This window comes from Sapajus apella, unplaced genomic scaffold, assembly GCF_009761245.1.
Source record: "Sapajus apella isolate SASKATOON/1434 unplaced genomic scaffold, GSC_monkey_1.0 scaffold43, whole genome shotgun sequence".
NCBI classification, from domain to species: domain Eukaryota; kingdom Metazoa; phylum Chordata; class Mammalia; order Primates; family Cebidae; genus Sapajus; species Sapajus apella.
This window is the reverse complement of record NW_022436983.1, coordinates 13,946,326-13,969,785: the sequence shown is the minus strand read 5'-3', so window position 1 is coordinate 13,969,785 and position 23,460 is coordinate 13,946,326. Positions and strand designations below refer to the sequence as shown.

General features: G+C 38.5%; 1 protein-coding gene across 10 annotated transcripts in view; it reads left to right on the top strand.

The window, feature by feature from the left end:
* Positions 1-23,460, top strand: part of HP1BP3 (heterochromatin protein 1 binding protein 3) — a 44,022-nt gene that overhangs the window by 9,112 nt on the left and 11,450 nt on the right. For all 10 annotated transcript variants that reach the window (XR_004275931.1, XR_004275930.1, XR_004275932.1 and 7 more), the window contains 6 exons: positions 2,383-2,536; positions 5,865-6,024; positions 8,438-8,581; positions 11,873-11,953; positions 13,945-14,099; positions 18,735-18,825. Coding sequence is in view for 7 of the 10 variants with exons in the window: in XM_032301178.1 (XP_032157069.1) it covers positions 2,383-2,536; positions 5,865-6,024; positions 8,438-8,581; positions 11,873-11,953; positions 13,945-14,099; positions 18,735-18,825 (785 nt within the window). In the remaining 3 variants the exon portion in view is untranslated. The remainder of the gene's footprint in view (positions 1-2,382; positions 2,537-5,864; positions 6,025-8,437; positions 8,582-11,872; positions 11,954-13,944; positions 14,100-18,734; positions 18,826-23,460) is intronic.

Below are 23,460 nucleotides of genomic sequence, written 5' to 3'. Positions count from 1 at the left end.
AAATCACTAATAACATCAGTTTTCAGAATACGTGTTAGAGGGTTCAGATGCAGAGTATTAGAAAAGTCAACCAAGAGTTTATAAAGAAATAGTGTCACTTCACAAGTTGTCTGTTTAATCTTCTCTCTATCCCATTTTGTACATAGAAATTAGACTTTATTCATTTTAAATTTTGTAAACTCTACGTTTTACACAGAAACAGACACAGTAGTTTAATGAGTTGTAAACAATGTCTTATACATACAACATATTCAATATCTGTTGAATGACTGAACCTTTATTAAGCCCTAACTTAAGCAGTTATTGAGAAGAAAAAAATAATGTAAAATTAAATTTGTGGGGTTTTTTTTGTTTGTTTGTTTTGAGGTGGAGTTTCACTCTTGTTGCCCAGGCTGGAGTATAATGGCACGATCTCGGCTCACTGCAACTTCCGCCTCCTGGGTTCAAGTGATTCTCTTGCCTCAGCCTCCCAAATAGCTGGGATTACAAGCATGCATCACCACGCCCAGCTAATTTTGTATTTTTAGTAGAGATGGGGTTTCTCCATGTTCGTCAGGCTGGTCTGGAGCTCCTGACCTCAGTTAATCTGCCGGCCCCGGCCTCCCAAAGTGCTGAGATTACAGGGGTGAGCCACCTTGCCCAGCTGTCTTTTGTTTTGTTTTAATGAGACAGAGTCTTACTCTGTTGCCCAGGCTGGAGTGCAGTGGCGCAATCTCGGCTGACTGCGACCTCTGCCTCCCGGGTTCAAGCGATTCTCCTGCCTCAGCCTCCTGAGTAGCTGAGACTACAGGCGCGTGCCACCATACCTGGCTAATTTTTTGTATTTTTAGTAGAGACGGGGTTTCAATGTGTTAGCCAGGATGGTTTCGATCTCCTGACCTCATGATCCGCCCACCTCAGCCTCCCAAAGTGCTGGGATTACAGGCATGAACCACTGTGCCCGGCCTATAAGTCTTACTACAGTAAAACCCAGTGAATGATTCTTAGCTTTTCATCTTTTTTAGAATAAGGCAAAGTATAAATAAACATGACTGACGAATAGTAAATTCTTGCCCATGCAGCCATTTGGGTCAAATTGTTGGGGTAAGGGGCAGTAAAAGATACATCATGGTAGAAGCGGGAGGAAAAAAAAAGATATGTCATGATGAAAAATACATTTTATTGTGGAAAACTTAAATGCAGTTATTAGCCGTATCCCCACCTATCATTGTTACATAATGCAGTTCTATCCATAATACTTTGTGAACCTGAGCATATGGGAAACAGTTCTAGAAGCAGTAGAGAAGGCCAAAGGAGGACAAGAATCACTTGTTTAGTATATAAGTGTTGGCCCACAGGCTTCCCTAAAGCATTTCATATAATCCTTATAATAGCTCTGTGAGGTAAGGATACTAAGACTCGAACATCAAAGAACTTTTCTTAAGGTTAGCAATCTATAAAGGTACAGAGATCGAACTTGAATCCAGGTGAGTCTGACCCTAAAACTTCAGTTTTGGCTGAACAGATATATGAGGAGTTTGATTAGTCTAATCTATGCAATTTTACTTGAAGAGCATAATCTGGGACAGGATTTACAAATTGTAGTTAACTGTTCTGAGATTTATGGTTTAGAATTTTAATTAGTTGAAAATCTGAAAATTCCTTTAGAATTGTACTTATGTGATTTGATTTTAAGAAGTAGTGGCATTTTAAAATTCTCATTTATGTGAAGCCCACAAAGAAGTCCTTATCATTAGTCCAATAATTAATTCACATAATTAAATTGATCAGATTCTTTAAGCATATACTTTGGCTTGCAGTGTATGCTTGCCACTGGAGTCCTTTCTCTTTTGTGTTTTTTGTTTGTTTGTTTTTTCTTTTGGAGTCCTCCGAAGTCCCTGCATAACCAGTGCCTGGGATTCTGTGTTTTATAGTAGTGGCTCAGAGACATGCTATGAAGGAAAGGCACAGATAACAAGTAGACCTCCGTGCTCCCCCTCTCATATTTCTACTCTTGTTTCAGTCATTCCTCTTGGAAAATACATGAGGTTTTTATTATTTACTCTCTGGGATTTGCCTGTTAAATTATAAAATGGCGAGTTTCTTAATGGTGAGTCTCATGAATATTGCAGAGTAGAATAATTAAATGATTTGGGATGAAATGAGTTTTCCTTTCTATGTAATTTCCTGGTTTATCTATTTTTCTCATAATAACCACCTGACCAGGAAGCTTGAGTGGCATGAAGAATGTAAGAAAACTCCATTAGTGGTCATTTGTTTTTATTTTAGAATTTGTCAATTGGACACTTTGGCTGGTCTGTTTAATAAGATAAACTTTTGCCCTTTTATTGACTCAGATTTGAATACATCTGCTTATGCACTTCTCCTCACCTGATTTTTTAGAACCAGATGTAAGTTCAGAGGAATCTGTCTCCACTGTAGAGGAACAAGAGAATGAAACGCCACCTGCCACTTCGAGTGAGGCAGAGCAGCCAAAGGGTGAACCTGAGAATGAAGAGAAGGAAGAAAAAAAGTCTTCTGAGGAAACCAGAAAGGAGTAAGGAGTTATGTCTTCTTGCTATTTATATTTGAAGAATGTGTAAAGACTATGGATCAGATTGTTTTAAAGTGTTGCAACATTTGTTTATGCTAGGTGTTTGCTATTTGGATTTAATTTTTAGAATTACCATTTGAAACAGGCTTATTATATAATTGTATGACCTGCTAGAATTTGCTGTAGTTAGCAAAACACTATGGTTTGAATAATCCAAAGGCCTTTCTCTTTGGCTTTGGAATGTGTTTTTGAGCTTATAATTTATTGTGGAGTGTATCTGATATTTTAAGCATTGGCAACACTTCAGTAAGAAATGAAAATAACTATAAAAATCTGACCTAGAAGACATTTCACTATTTTATTCCTACCTCTGTGCCAGGAATGGATTGGTTTTGTGTGCTTTCATTAGAAGGCATTAGTCTGTATCAAGCCATTGATGGTGTGCCCTAAAAGTCTATATATGTTTGCTGAAGTAGTCAATTGAGGAAGTGACTTTGAGAATCTGAAAGTCAAATTTACTACTGATGTGTATCTATATAAGGTGATGGCAGTTACTTTTTAATTTTAATTTTTTTTTTTTTTTTTTTGCAGGAGAGCTGGTAGTAATTCTACTCTTTTTTCATAATTGGTCAGAACAGTTAGAAATTACTTTTAAATATAATCATGCATTGCTTAACAATGGGTATACATTCTGAGAGATGCATTTTTACGCAATTTCATCATCATGCGAACATCATAAAGTGTACTTATGCAAACCTACATGATACAGCCTACTGCATACCTAGGCTTTATGGGATAGTCTGTTGTTCCTAGCTAAACCTTTATAGCATGTTACTGTACTAAATACTGTAGGCAATTATAACACAATGGTAAGTATTTATGTATTTAAACATAGAAAAGGTACAGTAAAAATACAATTTAAAAGATAAAAAATGGTATACCTGTATAGGATACTTACCATGAATGGACCTTATAGGATTGGAAGTTGTTCGGTGAACGAGTGGTAAGTGAATGGAAAGGCCTAGGGCGTTATTGTGTTCAAATGTAGACTTTATAAACATTGTATCCTTAAGCTACACTAATTTTATTAAAAGATTATTTTTATTTCTTCAATAATAAACCTTACCTTACTGTAACTTTGTTTTAATTTTTTTAACGTTTTGACTCTTGTCAAAAGTTTAAAACACAACACATTACACAGTTGTACAAAAAGTATTGTTTAATTATTTTATAAGCTTTTTTCTGTGTAAAAAATTATTTATTTATTTTAAAATATATATATACTTTTTTCTTTTTAAAAAAGGAGTTTCACCATGTTGGTCAGGCTGGTCTTGAACTCCCAACTTGAGGTGATCCGCCAGCCTTGGCCTCTAAAGTGCTTGGATTACAGGTGTGAGCCACCACGCCCGGCCCTAAAAATTTTTTATTTTTAAAATACTTTTAAACTTTTATTAAAAACGAAGACACAAGCCATATGCAGTGATGCACACCTGTAGCCTTGTCTACTTAGGAAGCCAAGGTGGGAGGATTGCTTGAGCCCTGAAATTTGAGTCTAGGTTAGGCAACATCATGAGACCTCATATCTATAAAAAAGCAAAACTAAGACACAAACACACACTTTAACCTATGCCTGCACAGTGTCAGGTTCATCAGTATCACTGTCTTCCACCTCCAGATCTTGTCCCACTGGAAGGCCTTCAGGCGCAGTAATATGCATTGACCTGTCATCTCCTATGATAACAGTGCTGTCTTTTGGATAGCATTGTTCTGAAAGACCTGATTTGAGTCTGTTTTACAGTTAACTTTTTATTTTTTTGGATGGAAAGCATGTACTCTAAAATAATGATAAAAAGTATAGTAAACACATAAACTAGCAGTATAGCCATTTATTATTATTATTATGTATTATATATAATTGTAATGTGCTACTTTTTTTTTTGAGATGGAGTCCCACTACGTCACCAGGCTGGAATGCAGTGGCATGATCTCAGCTCACTCCAACCTCCGCCTCCTGGGATTAAGCAATTCCCCTACTTCAGCCTCCTGAGTAGCTGGGATTACAGGTGCACACCACCATGTGCAGCTGATTTTTGTATTTTTAGTAGAGATGGGGATTTCACCATGTTGGCCAGGATAGTCTCGATCTCTTGACCTCGTGATCCACCCACCTCAGCTTCCCAAAGTGCTGGGATTACAGGCGTGAGCCACCACACCTGGCCAGTGTGCTATATTTTTATATGCCTGGCAGCACAGTAAGTTTGTTTATACCAATGTCACCACAAACAAGTGAGTAGTGTGTTGTGCGGTGATACTATCACAGCTATCATGTTAACCAGGTAATAGGAGGTTTTCATTTCCTTTATAATCTTGAGACCATTGTTGTATATGTGGTCTGTTGACTAAAATATCGTTATGCAGCACATAACCATAAAAGAATAACTTAGTAATAACAATACCTTCTGGGATCTTCAGGGTATTCTTTATCTGAGTTTCATAGGTATAGCTAAGGTCTGTGGAATTTGTAGCAACTGTGTGTGTGTGTGTGTGTGTGTGTGTGTGTGTGTGTGTGTGTGTGTGTGTGTGTGTGTGTGTGTATTTTTAATAGAGATGGCGTCTCACTATGTTAGCCAGGTTGGGCTTGAACTCCTAGCTTCAGGCAGTTCTCCAACCTCAGATCCCCAAATTGCTGGGATTACAGGTATGAGCCACTGCACCCAACCTATCCTATATTTTTAAATCTTCTGAAATCTTCTAATGCATATATTAGGTGCACAGAGTACTGTTATATACTCAGAATAAAATTTATGTAATGCTTTAAAGCTCATAAAATTGCTTTGACAAACATAGTGTTATAGCTCTTGCAACACCTTGGGAAGTAGTTGGTTTTGTATTACTATTTTATAGCTGAGGAGACTGAGACTCACATCGTTTACTAAGATCATATAGCTAGCTAGTAAATGTTTGAGTGAAAACGCAAAGAAAGGTTTTCTGACTTAAGAGCTTGAAATTTTTCCACTATACCAAATTGCATCTGTTGTAGTTAACAAATAATGCATTTTAAAATTTTCATTTATTTATGTACTGACCGCTTATACCAGTGCTAATTTATGTGACTCTTCTCTCTTGTACCTAAGAGAAAAATACCTTTTTAATTCATTTATGATACCCAGTTTTTAAAGAGTTATTTTGTAAAATTTTGCTTATTGTACATAGCACCTTAGCCTGTAAGTAAAGCATTAATTTTTATCTCTTCCTGGTCTTTTTCTCTTTCTGACTTTATACATCTTTCTAGAGAGTTTATCTTCTGTAATAACAATTCTTTGTTTTAAAGTGAGAAAGATCAATCTAAAGAAAAGGAGAAGAAAGTGAAAAAAACGATTCCTTCCTGGGCTACCCTTTCTGCCAGCCAGCTAGCCAGGGCCCAGAAACAAACACCGATGGCTTCTTCCCCACGTCCCAAGATGGATGCAATCTTAACTGAGGCCATTAAGGCAAGTTTTTATTTCAAGCAATTCATCTTAGATTTATTATGTTCATTTTTTTCTTATTTGAAAATGACATACTTCTGGCTAGACATTATAAATCTTGCTCTGCTTCCTGAAGGAGTTTTAAAGAGAGGGAAGTCATTATGTGTTCATGGTTTTCTAATGTAATCACATTTGGTGAACACTTAATTTTTTTTTTAAATGTATACTTACTATTACAAATATTTTTAATTTTAGAATTTTAAAATTCAGTTTGTTGAGTTAAGTATAGTTTTTATTCGAAGGCTGAAAATACTAATTCATTCAAATGTTAATTCATTCAACAATCATTTAAGGACTACCTTCCCTCTGTCGGGTACCCCTGCTAGTGGTATAGAATTAATTAAGGCTAGCAAAGACCTTGCCCTTATAAATCTAATTATGTCTCAGTAACTGGAAAATATTGAGAGTTTTTGGTTAAAAAATATCTCTAAGTTCATTTGTAAAGCTAAGTGTCTGATCTTGGTGGTGGTTTTCTTTCATACCTGAACCCTGTTACAAACTGCTATATCACCTAGACATTCCAAAATGCTTACAAAAATTATTCTCCTTACATAGATTTATGATTCGCTGTAATCCATTGACTTTTCATCAGAAAAAATTCGCTATTTAAAGGTTATCTTCTAATCTGACATTGCCTTTATTGTATAAGTCTTTTCATTTAATTTTGCCTTGTTTCGTTCACACGATCAGATGATAAGAGGAGTTAGAACAGACCCATCTTTCAGGGACCCATTGTTAGGGTCTGAGGCAAGATTAGGAAGGCAGGGATACAGATAATTTTAACCAGAAAAAGGAAGGTGTGTGTAGAAAGGAGCAGCCTCTTTGTCATTCTCAGAATGCAAGAAGATAGCACTAACACATAAACTGGAAAAGGGGTTTGCTTCCAGACCTCTTCCGCTACTCCTTCAAGACTTCTTATGCTCTCACCTCATTAAGAAAACTTCATTGGTTTAGATCACCTGACTGTAGTGAAATCTCTGGTTTGTATAGCCTCTCTTCAAGGATTTTGTTTGGTGATCACTCAGCCTGGGTTTGAAGCAGCAGCATCATAGTGAGAATGTAAAAGGTACTAAAACTTTAAAATGGTGAAACAAAATATTAAAACAATATCAATTTGGCTTAAAGAATGGTTTGAATATGATTGTGCATATTTATATAGATGATGGATATATATGGATAATGTGTATTCCATGGAGTATGTCAAATTATTGTTTCAGACCACAGATTCCATTTTCTATATCAAACAGGAATCATGGTGTCTACTTCCATCTCATTGTCAGATTGGTGGAGCAAAAGGTGATTTGTTTGAGCATTAGTGTTCTTTTCTGCTTGGTTTTCTTTGCTTTGTGTTTTCTTATAAGATGAAGAGTAAAACTCAACAGGTCATTAATAATAGTAGAGACATAGACTTGAATTATATGACCCATATTAATACAACTTGTTTTGTGTTGTACAATCTATTCTGGACTGTTACTAAAAATAACCTGTGAGTTATTTTTTTTTTGTTGTCAAAATGTATAAAAACATGAACAAAATTCTTACCCAGTGAGAATAAGTGCTACATTCATTTGATAGACAACATGGCAGTACAGAATTGATGGACTGGCCCATTAAATGACAGATGCTACTTCTGTGTGCTTCAAAATTTAAAGTGTTTGATTTGATGACAATGACCAGTTGGAAAACAAAATTTTAAGCATTTGAAAAATATTAAATATTTACTGCCTTTGTGACATAATGAGCTACTTAATTCTTCGAGTTGCATTAGTCAAATGGAGTGTACGTAAAATAGGATGGAAATGGAAGAGGGCACATTAAATTCAAATAGAATACCTTCACTATTACCCAAAACTCTCCTTCAGGACTTTGCCATCTGTAAACCCCTTTTTATGCCATTTGTTCATATCATCTTGATTCTTCTCTCTGCTGACATTCATATAAAGTCTTCAGGGAAATATTGATCCTGGCATGCTGATTTCTTAAGCTTATACCTTAAAATGGACCAGATCTGTGATCCTGTAATTGATAGGTTTGTTCTGCTTCTCTCATTTTGATGCCAAAGATCTGTCTTCTAAATATAGAATGGAATTAAAATGGAAAAAGGTTCTTTGTTATATATAGAATGTCGTTCATGTTTAGTATGGTCTTTCAGGCTGTTTTGAACAATTTAAATTTGTAGCAGAAATATTTAGTAATTCTGTTATATCTCCGTAGCCATTATAAACCGAAGTCTTCTGAAGTTCATTCTTCCATACCATTTCTGTCATCCATTATTAAGTTCACTTTCAAAATAATTTATTTTGAAAATATATGTCAGACTCTGTATCTAATAAAAAACAACGGGTTTAATGCATATGGTTTGATAAATCTTTTCTAGGCTTGCTTCCAGAAGAGTGGTGCATCAGTAGTTGCTATTCGAAAATACATCATTCATAAGTATCCTTCTCTGGAGCTGGAGAGAAGGGGTTATCTCCTTAAACAAGCACTGAAAAGAGAATTAAATAGAGGAGTCATCAAACAGGTATTACCCAGTTGTTAGTAATAAGATCATTTTGTGTATTGGCTTTAAGTCTGTAGTTAGTAACATTTAGGCTTTTTGTGTCTTTTTTGTTAAAAATAGGTTATATGATGATGAAATTGCTTAAGTTTAACCTCTTTGAATTATCTGAGGCTAGGTTTTGAAAACGTTGGTGCCATTAAGATAGTGTAAGTTTTTTCTTGCTTGCTTTGCTCTTAATTAAATTTTCCTTTGGGGATTGCTTGTGCTTGAAATCATGTAGCACTGAACATGAAAAGAGGTAAGGAATCCTACTACTGAAACAGCAGAAATGGGGCTAAGCATGGTGGCCTACGCCTGTAGTCCCAGCACTTCTGGAGGCTGAGTTGGGAGGATCACTTGAGCCCAGGAGTTTGAGAGCAGCCTGGGCAACATAGCAAAACCCCTTCTCTACAAAAAATACAAAATTAGCAGGGTGTGGTGGCATGTGCCAGTCCACCCTATGTATAGTCCCAGCTACTTGGGAGGCAGAGGCAGGAGGACTGCTTGAGCCTGGGGAGCTCAAGACTCTAGTAAGCTATGATCTCACCATTCTAGCCTTAGTAAAAGTGAGACCTTGTCTGAAAAAAAAAAGAAATAGCGAAAATGATAATTGTCCTTGTCTTAGGTTTGTTTCCTTCAAAGTCTAACTTATATGGCAGATTTCTTACTATTGATTTTTAGCTTCGCAAATATGCTTACCTTAGCTGATTAGTATCTAAACTATTAAAGCCTGTTGGGAGTATCAGAGAAGCCTGAGTGAAATGTGACTAGTACTGGAACCAATGTTGATTTCAGGCATAAATCCACTTTACCTTGCATAGTGCATGGAGGTTTAGAACCATAGAAATCTTAAGCTAGAATAAACTTTATCTTATGTTAAACTCTTCAGAGGTCCAGAGTGATGAAATAACTACTAATATATCATGGTAGTAGCAAAGATTTTAAAAACCTAGTTCACTACATGCCTAGAGTCTTGTTGCCTTTTTTCTATGCCTCCCTGCCTTTTTGATCAGTATAGAATTCTTTGCCACTCAGGCATTTAAACTCTGCTTAGGGACTTTCAACTAGTACTTAATTCCACAAATATTCCTTGTCTCCTATGTGCCAGTTACCTGGAGGTCTGTCAGTGAATAAAACATATTCCTGCTGTGTGGAGCTTAGAGTCTAGCTTTCTCAAAATGTAAAACTGATATTTAAACAGCCTTTAAAATTATCACTGATAGCCTGGTGCAGTGGCTCATGCCTGTAATCCCAGTACCTTGGGAAGCTGAAGTGGAAGGGTTGCTTCAGGCCAGGAGTTTGAGACCAGCCTTGGCAACATGGCGAGGTGAGACACTGTCTTTACAAAAAAAATTACTTCTTTATTGTAATTTATTTTACTTTTTGAGGCAGGATCTCACTCTGGCCGAGGCTGGGGTGCAGAGATGCAATCTTTGCTCACTGCAACCTCTACCCACTGGTCTCCAGTGGTCCTTCCACCTGGGCTTCCTGAGTATGTGGGACTAGGTGTGCACCACCACACCCAGTTAATTTTCGTATTTTTTGTAGAGACAAGGTTTTGCCGTGTTGCCCAGGCTGGTCTCTAGCTCCTGGACCCAAGTGATTCACCTGCCTCAGCCTCCCAAAGTGCTGAGATTACAGATGTGAGCCACCACTTCCAGCCTTTACAAAAAATTTAAAAATTAGCCAAATGTAGGGGTGCATGCTTGTAGTCCCAACTCAGGAGGCTGAGGCAGGAGGATCGCTTGAGTTGTGGCTGCATTGAGCCATGATTGTACCACTGTACTCCACCATGTATGACAGAGTAAGACCCTGTCTCTAAAATAAAACAAAATAATCATTGATTAAAAAGGTCTTACCTAGTTAATATAATTATTAGAGCCAAGGACTTACCCTGTAACACAGTATATGTCAGCATAGCTTATGCGATGGCCTCATGTCATAGTTTATGACCTGTTCTAGCCTACGTAGCCTGACCACCCTCAGTTTGATGCTTAAACAACTCTTAATAGCCTCAGAGCATTCCAGCTTGATTCCTACATTGATAGCAGTGTAGGTAAAATTAAGCTGTGGAGTACTTTGGCTATTGTGAATCAACTTTTTTTTTGGAGATGAAGTCTCGCTCTGTAAACCAGGCTGGAGTGCAGTGGCATGATATCATCTCACTGTACTGTCTGCCTCCCGTGTTCAAACAGTTCTCCCGCCTTAGCCTCCTGAGAAGCTGGGATTACAGGCACCTGCCACCTCACCTGGCTAATTTTTTGTATTTTTAGTGGAGACAGGGTTGCACATGTTGGTCAGGCTGGTCTCAAACTCTTGACCTCAAGTCATTTGCCCACCTTCACCTTCCCAAGTGCTGGGATTACAGGAATGAACCACCACTGGCCTATTGTGAATCAGCTTTAAAACTTTATGAAAGTACTTTGTGAACTGGAAATATGTGGCAAAACTTACATACCATTTTGTGCAGTGTCTAGAAAATTGTTAGCTAACCTTTCCCATAAGGAATAATGTGCCACTGGTAAACTGGGGGAAGTTATGTGGCCTGAGACTAATTAGGCTCTGAACTTTTTCCAAGGAGCTTTTAAGACAGTGAGGACTTTTCTTATTTTTCTAAGAGATTGTGTCCCTTTCTTCTGTGTGACATTTTTGCATTTTTTATTTTGTTGTAAAAGTTTTTTTTTTTGTTTGTTTTTTTTGTTTTTTTGAGAGAGTCTTGCTCTGTCACCCAGGCTGTAAGTGGCAGTGGCGTGATCTCAGCTCACTGCAACCTCTACTTTCCGGGTTCAAGCAATTCTCCTGCCTCAGCTTCCTGAGTAGCTGGGACCACAGGCACCCGCAACCACACTTGGCTAAATTTTTTGTATTTTTTGTAGAGAGGGGGTTCCAGGCTGGTCTTGAACTGACCTTGTGATCTGCTTGCCTCAGCCTCTCAAAGTGCTGGGATTACAGGCATGAGCCACTGTGCCTGGCCTCATTTTGAAAGTTTGTAATAGACTAACCTGGTATCACAATAGCGTTCTTCTCAAAATTTTGTAGATGAGAAAACAAAAGCTCAGAGCAGTAACTGGATTGTCCAGTATTGCTCAGCGTCAGCTAGTTGGTACTATAAAGGAGCTTTTATCTGAAATCTTTGGACTCTTGATTGTCTGTTCTTTTTTCTCTGAAGAATTAAACAGCACTTTATATTAGCTCTCGCAGCACTGTCATTTCCTTAGCCTAACGTATAGTTACGAATACTAGAATAACAAAATAAAAATTAATTTACTTCAGGTTAAAGGAAAAGGTGCTTCTGGAAGTTTTGTTGTGGTTCAGAAATCAAGAAAAACACCTCCGAAATCCAGAAACAGAAAGGTAAGACATCTGTACCACAGTTTGAGTGCTGTGGAGCTGTTACTGTTACTAAAAATAGCAACACTCATTGAGTGTTTGCTATGTGTCTGGCACTATGCAAAGTTCAGCCTTTCTGCTAAGACCTAGAGAGGTTATAAATAATTTGTTCATTTAGTCAGTAGAACAGCCAGGGTGCAGATCTAAGCAGTCCAACCTGGTTAAGCCTATGCTCTTAAGTGCCCTACATTAAATTATGGGCAGCTATATGAATTATACTGTTTTTTGTGAAATATCTTTTAAACTAGAGGAGAGGCATAAGAGTACTTTTTTGCTTTAGCTTTTTTTTTGAGATGGAGTCTTACTCTGTTTCTCGGACTGGAGTGCAGTGGCATTATCTTGGCTTGCTGCCACTTCCGCCTCCTGGATTCAAGTGATTTTCCTGCCTCAGTCTCCCAGTAGCTAGGACTACTAAAGGTGTGTGTTACCATGCCCAGCTAATGTTTGTATTTTTAATACAGACGGAATTTCACACTCTTGGCCAGGCTGGTCTCCCAGCTCCTGACCTCAGGTGATCCACCTGCCTCTGCCTTCCAGAGTGCTGGGATTATAGGCGTGAGCCACCGGTGCCCAAACTAAAGTACATTTTTACCTAATGCTAGACCCCAAAACTGCACCCACATCCAGTTTTTCTTCCCGTTTGTATAAATAATAACATTTTTCTCCCAATACATGTAATTTCATTTGTGTAAAATATTACTGCAATAATAAAGTGAAATGTCTTGTACTCATATCAGAAATTGAAATAATATTTTTCTACACTTTTTTTTTTATAACTCTGAAGTTTTTAATCCTTTTTTGATAGACTTTGCAAACACTTTTTTTTTTTTTTTTTTTTTCTGGGTGACAGAGCCTGGCTCTGTCACCCAGGCTGGAGTACAATGATGTGATCTCAGCTCACTGCAGCCTGCGCCTTTCAGGTCAAACAATTCTCCTGCCTCAGCCTCCTGAGTAGCTGGGATTACAGGCACATGCCACCACGCCCAGCTAATTTTTGTGTTTTTAGTAGAGACGGGGTCTTCCTCTGTTGGTCAGGCTGGTCTCAAACTCCTGACCTCGTGATCTGCCTGCCTCGGCCTCCCAAAGTTCTGGGATTACAGGCGTGAGCCATGGTGGCCGGCCTCTTAACACTTTCAAAATGAACTATATGTATTACTTTGTACTTCATTCTTTGTTATTGAAGGCTAAAAATAAATTAGGACCTTTAAAGTCTACATTTCCTTTTTGGAATGGAGTTTTACTCTTGTTGCCCAAGCTGTGGTGCAGTAGCGTAATCTTGGTTCACTGAAACCTCCACCTCCTGTGTTCAAGTGATTCTCCTGCCTCAGCCTCATGAGTAGCTAGGATTACAGGCACATGCCACCATGCCTGGCTAATTTTATATTTTTAGTAGAGACAGGGTTTCACCATTTTGGCCATACTGGCCTCAAACTTATGATCTCAGGTGATCCCCCCTCCTTGGTCTCCTGAATTGCTGGGATTACAGGCATGAGCCACTATGCCCAGCTGTTTTTTCTTTTCGTTTCTTTTGTTTTTTGGTTTTTGGTTTTTTTTGAGATGGAATCTTCCTCTGTCATCTAGGCTGGAGTATGGTGGCTCCATCTTGGCTCTCTGCAACTTCCACCTCCTGGGTTCAAGAATTTCTTGTGCTTCAGCCTCCCAAGTAGCTGGGCTTACAAGCGCTCGCTATCACAGTTGGCTAATTTTTGTATTTTTAGTAGAGAGAGGGTTTCACCGTGTTGGCCAGGCTGGTCCTGAACTCCTGACCTCAAGTGATCCAATCACCTCGGCCTCCCAAAGTTCTGGGATTACAGGTGTGAGCCACCACACCCAGTTTTTATATGTATTTTTAATGCTCTCAAGTAAAAAGTTTAATCAGCTAAGGAAAGCCCTTGAGTTATATGTAGAAACCTTTATATTGTGTAATGATCATAATTTTTGATATTACATTTCAGAATAGGAGCTCTGCAGTGGATCCAGAACCACAAGTAAAATTGGAGGATGTCCTCCCACTGGCCTTTACTCGCCTTTGTGAACCTAAAGAAGCTTCCTACAGTCTCATCAGGAAATATGTGTCTCAGTATTATCCTAAGCTTAGAGTGGACATCAGGTATGAGCCATTGACCTGGGCTTTAAAACAAGATGTATTACTTCCTTTAGCTCCCTTTTCTTGAGAAAGGAGATAGATTAAATACTGAAGAAGGATTACTTTTAGCTAAGAATAAACCTTTTTTGTTGGTTTTATTTTTTGCCTCGTTATGTTTTTCTTTTCTTGTCTCCATATGTAGTTTTTGTTTTTTTTTTTTGTGGGGGGGGGGGGGCAGGTGGTGACAGAGTTTTGCTCTTGTCACCCAGACTGGAGTGCAGTGGTGCCATCCTGGCTCACTGCAACTTCCTCCTCCAGGTAGCTGGGACCACAGGCGCCTGCCACCACACCCAACTAATTTTTTTATTTTTAGTGGAGCTGAGGTTTCAACATGTTGGCCAGGCTAGCTCGAATTCCTGAACTCAAGTGACCCACCGTCCTTGGCCTCCCAAAAGTGCTGGGATTACAAGCATGAGCCACCGTGTCTGGCCCTTTTTTTTTTTTTTTTTTTTTTTGCTATGACATTTCACTCTTGTTGCCTAGGCTGGAATGCATTGCATAATCTTGGCTCACTGCAGCCTCCACCTCCCAGGTTCAAGCAATTCTCCTGCCTCAGCCTCCCAAGTAGCTGGGACTGTAGGGACCTGCCATCATTCCTGGCCTAGGTTTTTTTTTTTTTTTTAAACCCAAATCTTAATGTTTCTTTGTAAGATCCTGGTAGAGAAACCCTATTAATGTTGTCAACTGTTAAGATAATTAATACTGAACTTTGTGTTTTCTTAGATACTGAATATCTTAACAGCTGACAACATTAAGAGTTACTTTACCAGGGTTTCAAAAAAAAACTAGGCTGGGTGTTGTGGCAGTCATCTATAGTCCCAGCTACTCGGGAGGCTGAGGCAGGAAAATCGATTGAACCCGGGAGGTGGAGTTTACAGTGAGCTGAGATTGTGCCATTGAACTCCAGTCTGGGGACCAAGAGTGAGATTCCATCTCAAAAAAAGAAAACGTAAAAGTAAAAAGGAGCCTTTGGGAGGCCGAGGCGGGTGGATCACGAGGTCAAGAGATCGAGACCATCCTGGTCAACACGGTGAAACCCCATCTCTACTAAAACTACAAAAAATCAGCTGGGCATGGTGGCGCGTGCCTGTAATCCCAGCTACTCAGGAGGCTGAGGCAGGAGAATTGCCTGAACCCAGGAGGCGGAGGTTGCAGTGAGCCGAGATCGCGCCATTGCACTCCAGCCTAGGTAACAAGAGCAAAACTCCGTCTCAAAAAAAAAAAAAAAGTAAAAAGGAGTGTAGACTTTAAAGGTCCAAATTTATTCTTAGCCTTCAATAACAAAGAATGAAGTCCAGCACCAGAAAGTAATGCATAAAGTTCATTTCGAAAGTGTTTGAAAAGTTGGAAAAAAAGATTAAAAGCTTCAGAGTTGTTAAAAAAAAAAAAAGTGTAGAAAAATGCTTTTTCAATTTCTGATAAAAATGAGCATAAGACATTTTATTGTAGAAATACTTTATACAGCTGAAATTATATTTGTTGGGGAGAAGAATGTTAGTATTTACAAATAGAAAAATTGGATCTGGGTGCAGTTTTGGGGTCTAGTATTGGATAAAAATGTACCTTTAGGCTGAGCACGGTGGCTCACGCCCATAATCCTAGCATTCCAGAAAGAGTGAGACTCCATCTCAAAAAACAGAAAACATTATATATACATACATATAAACATCATATATATGTCCTGAGAATTCAGGCTTCAGTAACACGTGTACACAGAGATAGCATAATGTCTTCATCATTTACACATGCAGCATACAATTCTGAGATAATTTTGTTAGTAATTCCTATGTAAAATTTGCCACTTAACGTCTTGACAGGTCATTTAGATTGTCACATTTGCTCAATTGTAGATTCATGCAGATATATCAATTTGTTTAAATTTGTAATTCATAGACTTTGAGAGTGTTTGTGTGAGATGATTTCTAGAAAATTCTATTTAATCCAGAGTTCTTTCTACAGAAGACTACTGTATTGAATGCACATTGTCCTGATAAGTTAGTACCAGTATTTTCTTGCATTACTGAGCCATGGAATTAGAATTGCTGAAGTTTACGTCCAGAAGCCACATTTTCAGAAAATCAGTAGTGGCCATCAGAGTGCTGAATTAAAAGGGTAGTCAAATTTTGCGAAAGAAGAGGGAGTTATAGAAGCTGAAAGTTCTAAATTAAGGTGCTGATATTTTCATGCTTCTTATATGCTGAGTATAATGGTTGATAGTCAGACACAATCATGGATCAAAAATGCGTTGTATGATGCATTTAAAGATGGAAACATGCCAGATGCGGTGGCTCACACCTGTAGTCCCAGCACTTTGGGAGGCTGAGGTGGGTGGATCACGAGGTCAGGAGTTCGAGACCAGCCTGGCCAATATGGTTAAACCCCACCTCTACTAAAAATAGAAAAATTAGCCAGGCGTGGTGGCGGGCGCCTGTAGTCTCAGCTACACAGGAGGCTGAGGCAGAATTGCTTGAACCTGGGAGGTGGAGGTTGCACTGTGAGCCAAGATTGCGCCATTTCACTTCAGCCTGGGCAACAGAGTGGGACTTTGTCTTAAACAAAAAATTTTTTTTAATTAAAAAAAAATAAAAAAGGTGGAAACACATTTCACTGTTCTTTCTTCAATAAACAATAGAGTTTATTTGGCTCATGGTACTGCAGGCTGTACAAGAAGCATAGTGCAGGAATCTGCTTCTAGTGAGGGCCTCAGGAAACTTAGCAGGAGGAACTGTCACATGGCAAGAAAGGGAATAAGAGAGAAGGGAAAAGTGCCACAGTCTTAACCAGATCTCATATTCTTTTCTTTTTTTTTTTTTTTTTTTTTTGAGATGGAGTCTTGTTGTCCTGGCTGGAGTGCAATGGCGTGATCTCGGTTCACTGCAACCTCCACCTTGTGGGTTCTAGCGATTCTCCTGTCTCAGCCTTCCAAGTAGCTGGGATTATAGGCGCCTGCCACCACGCCAGGCTAATTTTTTGTATTTTTAGTAAAGACGGGGGTTTTGCCATGTTGACCAGGCTGGTCTTGAACTCCTAACCTCGTGATCTACCCACCTTGGCCTCCCAAAGTGCTGGGATTACATGTGTGAGCCACTACGCCCCGCCCAGATCTCACACTCGCTCATTACCGCCAGAAAGGCACAAAGCCATTCATGAGGGATCTACCCCCAAACACCTCCCAGTAGGCCCCAACTGCAGCATTGGGGATCCCATTTCACTTTTATCTTCCTTGCAACTGCCAAATATCTGAGACAGGTCTCAGTCCATTTAGAATGTTGTTTTTTTTTTTTTTTTCCAAGGTTAAGGATATGCTGTGACACAGTCTCAGGACATCCTGACAACATGTGCCGAAGGTGGTATGGGCACAACTTGGTTTTATACGTTTTAGGGAGACAGGACACATTAATATATTAAGGTGTACCTTGGTTTGGCCTGGAAAGGTGGGACAACTCAAATCAGGGAGGAGGCTTCCAGCTGATAGGTAGATAAGAGACAGTTTCATTCTTTTTGAGTTTCCGATTAGCTTTTTCAAAGGAAGCAATCAGATATGCATTTATCTCAGTGAGCAGATGGATGACTTGGAGTTCTGTCTGTCGTTTGTCCCAAGGAAAAACTAGGTGTATTGGGTCCATGGAGACTCTGAGTTGGTTTTGAAGAAGGTGTGTTTTGAAATTTTCTAGGGTAATTCTGTCATATGGCATTAGAAATCAAATGTTAAAATCTACAGCCAGGCGTGGTGGGCTATGCCTGTAATCTCAGCACTTTGGGAGGCCTGGAGTTCAAGACCAGCCTGGGAAATGTAGTGAAACCCCACCTCTACGGAAAAAAAAAAAAAAAAAAGCATGGTGGTACACACCTATACACCCAGCTAGTCCCAGCTACTTGGGAGGTTGAGGCAGGTGGATTGCTTAAGCCTAGGAGATTGAGGCTGCCTTGAACCAAGATTTGCCATTGCACTGCAGCCTGGGCAACAGAGCAAGATTGTATTAAAAAAAAAAAAAAAAAAAATCTTACGTAAGCTATAACTCATACTCTCTTTTTGGTTTTTCTCTATGTCAAAAAGTGAGCATAGCCCAAGATGCAGTACCTGTGCTTTTCTCTAAACATAGTAATTTATTTGAAGAACTCTTTGATTCTTAAATTTAAACCTAGTTATTTCAAGAGTTCTCTTGATTTTCTTAATTCCGTCTATGCATTTCTAATAGCCTGGTGTTCACAGCTGGCCTCAGAGAATTCCAGAGTTGGATGAGACTTTTAAGATATCCATCCTTTGCTTGATTACTCACTTTGATCACTGCTGTGGTCCAATGGCAATCGGTGGGTTTTTAGAATGCTTTGGCAGTTTAGAAATTGGTTCTATATGTTATGAGATTATGTATGTATAGATAATGACTTAGCTTCTTTACTTGAAAGGAAAGAGTACCTCTTGTTAAGAATGCCAGCAATTTCTTACTACTTTTTTCATTTTGCCAAACTAATACATATAATAATAATCAGAACTCTGGATCTGGAAATAACCCTGGATCTATTTCTTTACGTTTTTCTTTTATTAATGTATTTATCACTGTTTTTTGTTTTTTTTTGTTTGTTTGTTTGTTTTTGCAGGCCTCAGCTGTTGAAGAATGCTCTGCAGAGAGCAGTAGAGAGAGGCCAGTTAGAACAGATAACTGGCAAAGGTGCTTCGGGGACATTCCAGGTTAGAGACCAGAGGCTTGATTGTAGAGAAGTGCTTTTTAAAGTTTTTGGTTTCAGGACCTCATTATACTGTAAAAATTTATTGAGGGGGTCAGGCATGATGGCTCACCTCTATAATCCCAGCACTTTGGGAGGCGAAGGTGGGAGGATTATGACGTCAAGAGATCAAGACCATCCTGGCCAACATGGTGAATCCCCTCCTCTATTAAAAGTACAAAAATTAGCTGGGCATGGTGGCTTGCACCTGTAGTCCCAGCTACTCTGGAGACTGAGGCAGGCACTCCAGCCTGGTCACAGAGTGAGACTCCATCTCAAAAAAAAAATTTATTGAGGACCCCCGAAGAACTTTTGTTTATGTGGGTTAGAAATTGACAATGCTGGGTGCAGTGGCTCACACCTGTGATCCCATCCAGCACTTCAGGAGGCTATGGATCACCTGAGGTTAGGAGTTCGAGACCAGCTTGGTGAAACCCGTCTCTACTAAAAATCCAAAAATTAGCTGAATGTGGTGACATGCGCCTGTAGTCCCAACTACTTGGGAGGCTGAGGCAGGAGAATCGCTTGAACCCGGGAAGTGGAGATTGCATTGAGCTGAGATCACACCACTGTGCTCTAGCCTGGGTAACAGCCTGGGACTCCATCTCAAAAATTAAAAAAATAAAAAAACACTGAGGAAAAATTGAAGTATTTGTTGATTTATTTAAAAATAATAGTTGTAAACCCATTACCTGTTAACATAAATGACATATTTTTTGGTGAAAAATAACTATCCTCCTCCGCCACCTCCCAACCTTTGTTTTGAGACAGGGTCTCACTCTGTTTCCCAGGCTGGAGTGCAGTGGCACAATCACAGCTCACTGTAGCCTCTATTTCCCAGATTCAAGCGATTTTTCCAGCCTCAGCCTCCCAAAGTGCTGGGATCATAGGTATGGGCCTGTAGTCTGTCTTCTCCAGTTTTTTTTGTTTGTTTGTTTGTTTGTTTTAATGAGAAGTCAGGCATTGTTTACATTTTTGCAAATGTTTTTAATGTCTGGCATAACAGAAGACAGCCAGTATCTGTTTCCGTTTATTTTGGGTTTCTTATTTGAAGAAAATCGAACCTCGCACAGAAATAGTTAGAAAAGGGTGGAATATTTTGAGATAACTTTCAGATAGTTGTAGAAATTATTTTTTGATACTACACCAAAACAACAAATTTTTTTTTTTTTTTTTTTTGAGACGGAGTTTCGCTCTTGTTACCCAGGCTGGAGTGCAATGGCGTGATCTCGGCTCACCGCAACCTCCGCCTCCTGGGTTCAGGCAATTCTCCTGCCTCAGCCTCCTCAGTAGCTGGGATTACAGGCACGCGCCACCATGCCCAGCTAATTCTTTGTATTTTTAGTAGAGACGGGGTTTCACCATGTTGACCAGGATGGTCTCGATCTCTTGACCTCGTGATCCACCCGCCTCGGCCTCCCAAAGTGCTGGGATTACAGGCTTGAGCCACCGCGCCCGGCCACAACAAATCATTTTTAAGCAGTTTTATTGAGGTATGATTTACATATCATATACAATTTAATTTATATAATTACAGTATAACTCAGTAATTTTTAGTAACTTTATAGAGTACAACTATCACAGTCCAATTTTAGGACTTTTCTGTCACCCAGAGAAGACCTTTATAGCCATTTGCAGTTACTCCCTATTCCCACCAGCAGCCTCAGGCAACCTCTAGTCTGCTCTCTCTGCACATTTGTGTTTTCTTCACATTTCCTATGGATAGAATCATATACTATGTGATCTTTTGTGTCTGACTTCTTTTAGCATGATTTTTTTTGAGTTTTATACTCCACGTTGCTGCATGTACCAGTAATTTCATTCTTATTGTCCAATAGTATTTTATTCTACGGATGTCACATTTTTTTTTATCCATTCCTGAGATGATGATGGACATTTGGATTATTTCTACTTTTCAGCTAATTATGAATAATACTGCCTGTGAACATTTATGTTCAAGTCTGTGTAGATATGTTTTTAGGACTTGCTGGACCATATGGTAAATTTACATTCTAAGCAACTGGCAGTGTTTATAAGAGCTCAAGTCTTTTTGTTTTGTTTTGAGATAGGGTTTCACTCTGTCACCCAGTTGCGTGACCTCAGCTCACTGCAACCTCCACCTCCTGGGCTCATGCAATCCTCCCATTTCAGCTTCCCTAGTAGCTGGGATTATGGGTGCACACCACCATGCCTGATTAATTTTTGTATTTTTTATAGAGATGGGATTTCACCATGTTGCCCAGGCTGGTCTTGAACTTCTGGGTTCAAGGAAGTAATCTGCCTGCCTCAGTTTCCCAAAGTATTGGAATTACAGGTGTGAGCCACTGCATTTGACCAGGGTTCGTTTCTCCATATCCTCCTCAATATTTGTTATTCTCTTTTTTATTATAGCCATACTAGTGGATATAGGTATCTTACTCTAGTTTTGATTGGCATTTCACTAATAATTACTGATGTTGAGCATCTCATGTGTGTAAGGCCATTTATTTTCTGTAGTGAAATGTGTATTCAAATCTTCTGCCCATTTTTAAAATGGGGTTATTTGTTACAAGAATTCCTTACTCTAAATATAAAGTCTCATCAGATTTTTTTCTCCTTTTCTGTGACTTTCTCAGTAATGTCTTTTGAAGTTTTTTTTTTTTTTTTATGAAATCCTATTTATCATTTTTAAAAATTGCTTTTGCAGTTTTATGGTTATCTAAGAAACATTGCCTAACTAAAGGTAATGAAAGTTTACTTCTATGTTTTAAGATTTTCATAGTTTTGGCTCTTATATTTAGGTCTGTGATCTATATTGCTTTGTTTATAGTATGAGGTAAGGGTATAATTTGTCCTTTTGCATGTGAGTATTGATTATTCCAGCACATTTTATTGAAAAGAAAACTGTCCTTACTGAATTGCCTTAGCATCTTATGAAAATCAGTTGACACAAATACAAGGGTTTATTTCTGGATTCTGAGTTCTCTGTTGTTCTTCTCTGTGTGTATCCTTCATGCCAGTACCACACTGTCTTAATAACTGTAGCTTTATAGTGAATTTTGAAATCTAGAATTAGAAGCCCTGGTATCTTTTTCAGGAATGTTTTGATTATTATGGGTCCTGTAAATTTCCATTCAGATTGTCCATTTCTGCTCCCCTCCCAAAAAAAAAAAACAAAAACAGCTGGAGTTTTGGTAGAAATCGCATTGAACGTGTAGATCCATTTGGGGAGACTCACTGTCTTTACAATGTTGAATTTTCCAATCCATGACACAGAATGTCTCTTCAGTTTCTCTCAGCAGTGTTTTATAGTTTTAAGTGTATGGCTCTTGAATTTTTTTTGTTAAATTTATTGCCAAGTATTTTATTCTTTTTCCATGCTATCATGAATGGTGGAAGTGTTTTTTAATTTTTGTTTTCAGGTTGTTCATGCTAACCTGTAGAAATACAGTTGATTCGTCCATTGCTCTTGTATCCTTCATCTTTACTGAACTCACCAGTTCTAGTAGTTTCTTTGTGAATTCCTTACAGTTTACTATATACAGGATTTGTTATCTGCAAATAAAGACCATTTTACTTTTTCCTGTCCAATCTGCATGTCTTTTACTTCTTTTTATTGCCTGATTGCTGTCAATAAAACTTCCATTACAGCGTTGAATAGAAATGGTAACAGCAGATATCTTTACCTTGTTCCCCATCCTGGAGAGAAAGCATTCAGCCTTTCACCATTAAGTTAGCTGTAGGTTTTTCATAGATGCCTATTGTTAGGTTGAGCAAGTTCCTTTCTATATTAGTAGTTTATTGGGAGTTTTTTGTTTTTTGATTTTTTTCCCCACGATGGCTATTGGATTTGTCAAATACTTTTTCAGTGTCTATTGAGCTGATATGTGGTTTGTGTCCTTTGTTCACATGGTCTGTTAACATTATTAATTTTGTGGTAAATTCCTTAAAGTTTAGTTGCCTTGTGGAACCTGAAACCATAATCAGTGAATTTCTTGTACTGTGTTATCTTAAAATTCATTGAACTTTGAATAGATATTTTAATCCTGCATAATTTTATAGCACGGTACATTGGTCATTTCAAAAACAGTGGCTCAGAGTTACATCAGTTTTCCAAATGTTGGCATTTCATTATATATCATTAAAAAAAATCACAATCACTGGTATTGGCCACTGATCTTATAAGAACAGTATTTAAGTATTGGGAAGATAACAAATTCACAGTGATGGACACAGGTTTTTCAGAATTTAAATTTTCTCTTGAAAGGTTGAATTTTATCATTGGCAACAAATACCATTATGTTTTGACATGACAAACTCTTGTAGTTCGTTTTCAAGATACTGTCTACCTCATAACCAAGTGTCTGAATAATGGTAGTTTAGCTGTCAGTTATTTCTTCAAGTGAAAAAAAACATTCCAGGAAAAATGTAGCTAATTCAGCTCATAACTCTAATAATTACACAAGTGCTTTTCCTGGATACCATCATGTCTACATATGTAGCAGATACGGGTTATGTGTTGCTATTTCATCCCACAAAATATTCTAAAGATACATATTCAAAAGTTGAGATTTGCCGGGCGCGGTGGCTCAAGCCTGTAATCCCAGCACTTTGGGAGGCC